Here is a 2,825-nt window from a genome sequence, read left to right on the forward strand (position 1 = left end):
TATGCAGCTCCGCCCATTGTGCCATCTGGTCATTTAGCAGTGCGGGATGCTCCTTCCCCGCAAACTACGACCAGAAAAGCTTCTCCATTGCGTACCCTTCCTGGGCCCGGAAGAATTGGGCGGCGTCCGCAGCTCTCTTCGGCAGATCTGCATATGCATCTGGAGAACTCCATAGTCAATTAAGCAACGCGTACCCCTGATCCCCAAATTTAGCCTGTAATGGAAAGGGCTTACCAGCCGCTATCTGTCCGGCTTGACAGATTTCCTCGCGCACCGCGCGGGATTCGAACCGCGCCTCCTTCGCGTCTTGAAGGGCCTTGGCGAGTTCGGTTGTAACTCCCCGGGACCGATGTGCCAGGTGTCTTCCAGTTATTCGCTGACGTTGTCATGTCTTTTGCTTTTGTGTTGCATTTCATCATGTCATCATGTGCATTGCATCATCATGTTTTCAAAACCTTGCACCCGTCCGGGTTCCCCCAGTTTTCTCTGTGGTCCATTCTGAGCCCAGACACACTTGCACGCACCCGCGGCACGTCCGAAATATTATTTTATAAGTGGCGGGAAAATGTTCTCGGAATGGGATGAGATTTGATGTGTGGTCTTATTATAGTGTAGATACACCGTCTATCAAGTTTCATCGCATTCGAGGTTCGTTTGATAGCCCAACCGTTAAACTATAGCGTCAGTATAGCCGGTCTATCGTCGGACGTTTTCAGTCTCCGGAAACAGTCGCCGGGCCTCCCTCTCTTCTCTTCTCTTAGCTCGAGACCATCTACACAGCCCACTACCTACCGCCAGACCCCGAAACCCTCTCTGCACAGTGCATCGACCCCTCGCGCGTGTCCGAAACTTACCCGAACCCGACCCGGACAGTTGTCACCGTTGGGTCCGGAACATCCCCAAACATCTACAAAACGTCTCTGTTTTCGTATTTGGACTTCCTAGTCTATTTATCTTGACCGCTCGATTTTAATTGGAGGGACGGGTTAGCCCCTAAACTCTCCCTCTTTCCTTATATATATACTCCCTAGTCTAAAATCTAGTCCAACCCTAAAAATCCTCCCCTTTGTCCCATCGCGCCGCCGCCACCCACTCACAATCCCCCTCGGGATCATCCCGATCTAATTCCACCCGAGACGAATCGCAGCCTCCACCTTCTCCTTGTTTTTCCCTCCCGTCCAACCACCGCTGTTGCTCGAATCCTGCAGGAGCCAGAGCTCCTCTGCCCGTGCGCCTACCTCTCCCGTAGCACCCACGGCACCGAGGTGCACCTCGACCCCGTCGTCGACCCAGCCGCTGCCGGCGAGCAGCAGCAACCAGCAGACCATCCTGAGCAGCAAGAAGGAGCACGAGCTCCCATGGCCGCCACCGAGCCGCTCGAGCACCTCCTCCTTCCTCCCGTCGCCTCGCCGCTCCAGCAACCGGGTCATGCCACTACTCCCCGTCTCCTCCTCCTCCTCTCCTTTTCCTGCTCTCTCTCCCGAGCTCACCTCTCTCTCCCTCCCATTCTGCAGGACGCCAAATTGTCGCCGGAGCCATCAACAACGCGCCAAGTCCCGTCGCCAGCAGTGCCCCGGCCGTCCTCGTCCATGCGCTCGAGACAGCGAGCGAGGACCTCGCTGCGTCCCTGGTCTCCTCCGAGTGCCGCCCCTTTGCGTTCTCCACCGCGGTCGAGCCGCCCAAGTCCCAGGACGCCATGGTCGGCCTCCTCTGTTCGATCCCCATCGCCCCGCCAAGTTCCAGTGTTGTGTTCTGCTCCGTTCCCGGCCAGTCCGCCGTCCTGGAGAACCGCGCCCCTTCCGGACGTCCCCTGCTTCGCCTTGGTCCTCGCTGGTTCCCCACGTCGCCTCCCCATGCCCTGAAGACCGCCCCTGCCTGCACTTTTGCCACCTCCAGGTCCCGTTGCGCCTCTGTTCGAGAGGAGGACAACGTGGTCGACGCCCGCGTTGACTGCGCCTCACCCGCGAGTGGCTGCCATCTGGGCTCTAAGGCCTAGCAGCCCCCACGCCAGCACCTGGGCCATCGTAGCCAGTGCCCCTGGCCCAGCTTCAGCGGCCGCGTGGGCCACTAGCAAGCAGGCCCAGCTCCCTTGGCCCATGGTGAGGCGCCCCCAGCAACGCCTCGTTTGTTTTTTTTTCTTCTACTCAGTTGGCCCAACTTGCACCAGATTTGTCCCATAGATGTTTTTTTAGTTCTGTGAATTTTACTAATTTTCCTTCACATGCATAATTACAGAATATGCCATCATTTTAAAAATGCTCACACCTAAATAACCGTGCATCAGTTTTAAACAAACTTAACATGAAAGTTGCTTAGATTTTCATCTAGTTTCATAATATGTAACTTTCATCCATGTTTGAAATGTTTAAATTGTTGTTTGATTAAATTTTGCTCATATGTCATGTTAAAATGTTTTATTTCATAACTAAATAACCGTAACTCGGAATTTAATAAACTTTATATGTAAATGGGGTAGAATTTTGCCTAGTTTAACATGGTGGCTTCACTTTGCATGCGTAACAACTCTAAAATTATGTTTAGGGCAGTACAGTACCAAACCTAATATATGCATATGAGGAGTTTCCGGAATTGTTGTTCGTTATTTCCGGCCTCATTTAAACTTGACTAGATAGGTAGTTTTCATTTGCTTCACCCTCTTGCCATGCTAACAACATTTAATATTGTTGGGTACATAACCGAGAGAGAACTAAATAATGGATGTGGTGTTCCGTCAATATGCAACCCGTTGCATATTGAGCTCCACTTAATTTGTAGTTTTGGTTGTTGCACTTTGCCTTGTCATGCATATTTAAACCGGACATGCA

The 2,825-nt window shown here is 52.6% G+C and overlaps 1 protein-coding gene across 1 annotated transcript; it reads left to right on the forward strand.

Annotated features, from left to right (window-relative positions):
• Positions 1-1,089: 1,089 nt before the first annotated feature.
• LOC119331814 lies at positions 1,090-2,413 on the forward strand. The gene is made up of 2 exons (XM_037604985.1): positions 1,090-1,425; positions 1,515-2,413. The coding sequence occupies exons 1-2, from the start codon at positions 1,359-1,361 to the stop codon at positions 1,994-1,996; spliced, it is 549 nt and encodes a 182-aa protein (XP_037460882.1). The 5' UTR covers positions 1,090-1,358; the 3' UTR covers positions 1,997-2,413.
• The last annotated feature ends 412 nt before the right edge of the window (positions 2,414-2,825 follow it).

This window comes from Triticum dicoccoides, chromosome 7A, assembly GCF_002162155.2.
Source record: "Triticum dicoccoides isolate Atlit2015 ecotype Zavitan chromosome 7A, WEW_v2.0, whole genome shotgun sequence".
NCBI lineage: Eukaryota > Viridiplantae > Streptophyta > Magnoliopsida > Poales > Poaceae > Triticum > Triticum dicoccoides.

Coding starts and splice junctions, on each gene's coding strand:
- LOC119331814 (XM_037604985.1), top strand. CDS start 1,359: ATGGCCGCCACCGAGCCGCTCGAGCACCTCCTCCTTCCTCCCGTCGCC. Junction 1,426..1,514: donor CTCGCCGCTCCAGCAACCGG/GTCATGCCACTA, acceptor CCCATTCTGCAG/GACGCCAAATTGTCGCCGGA.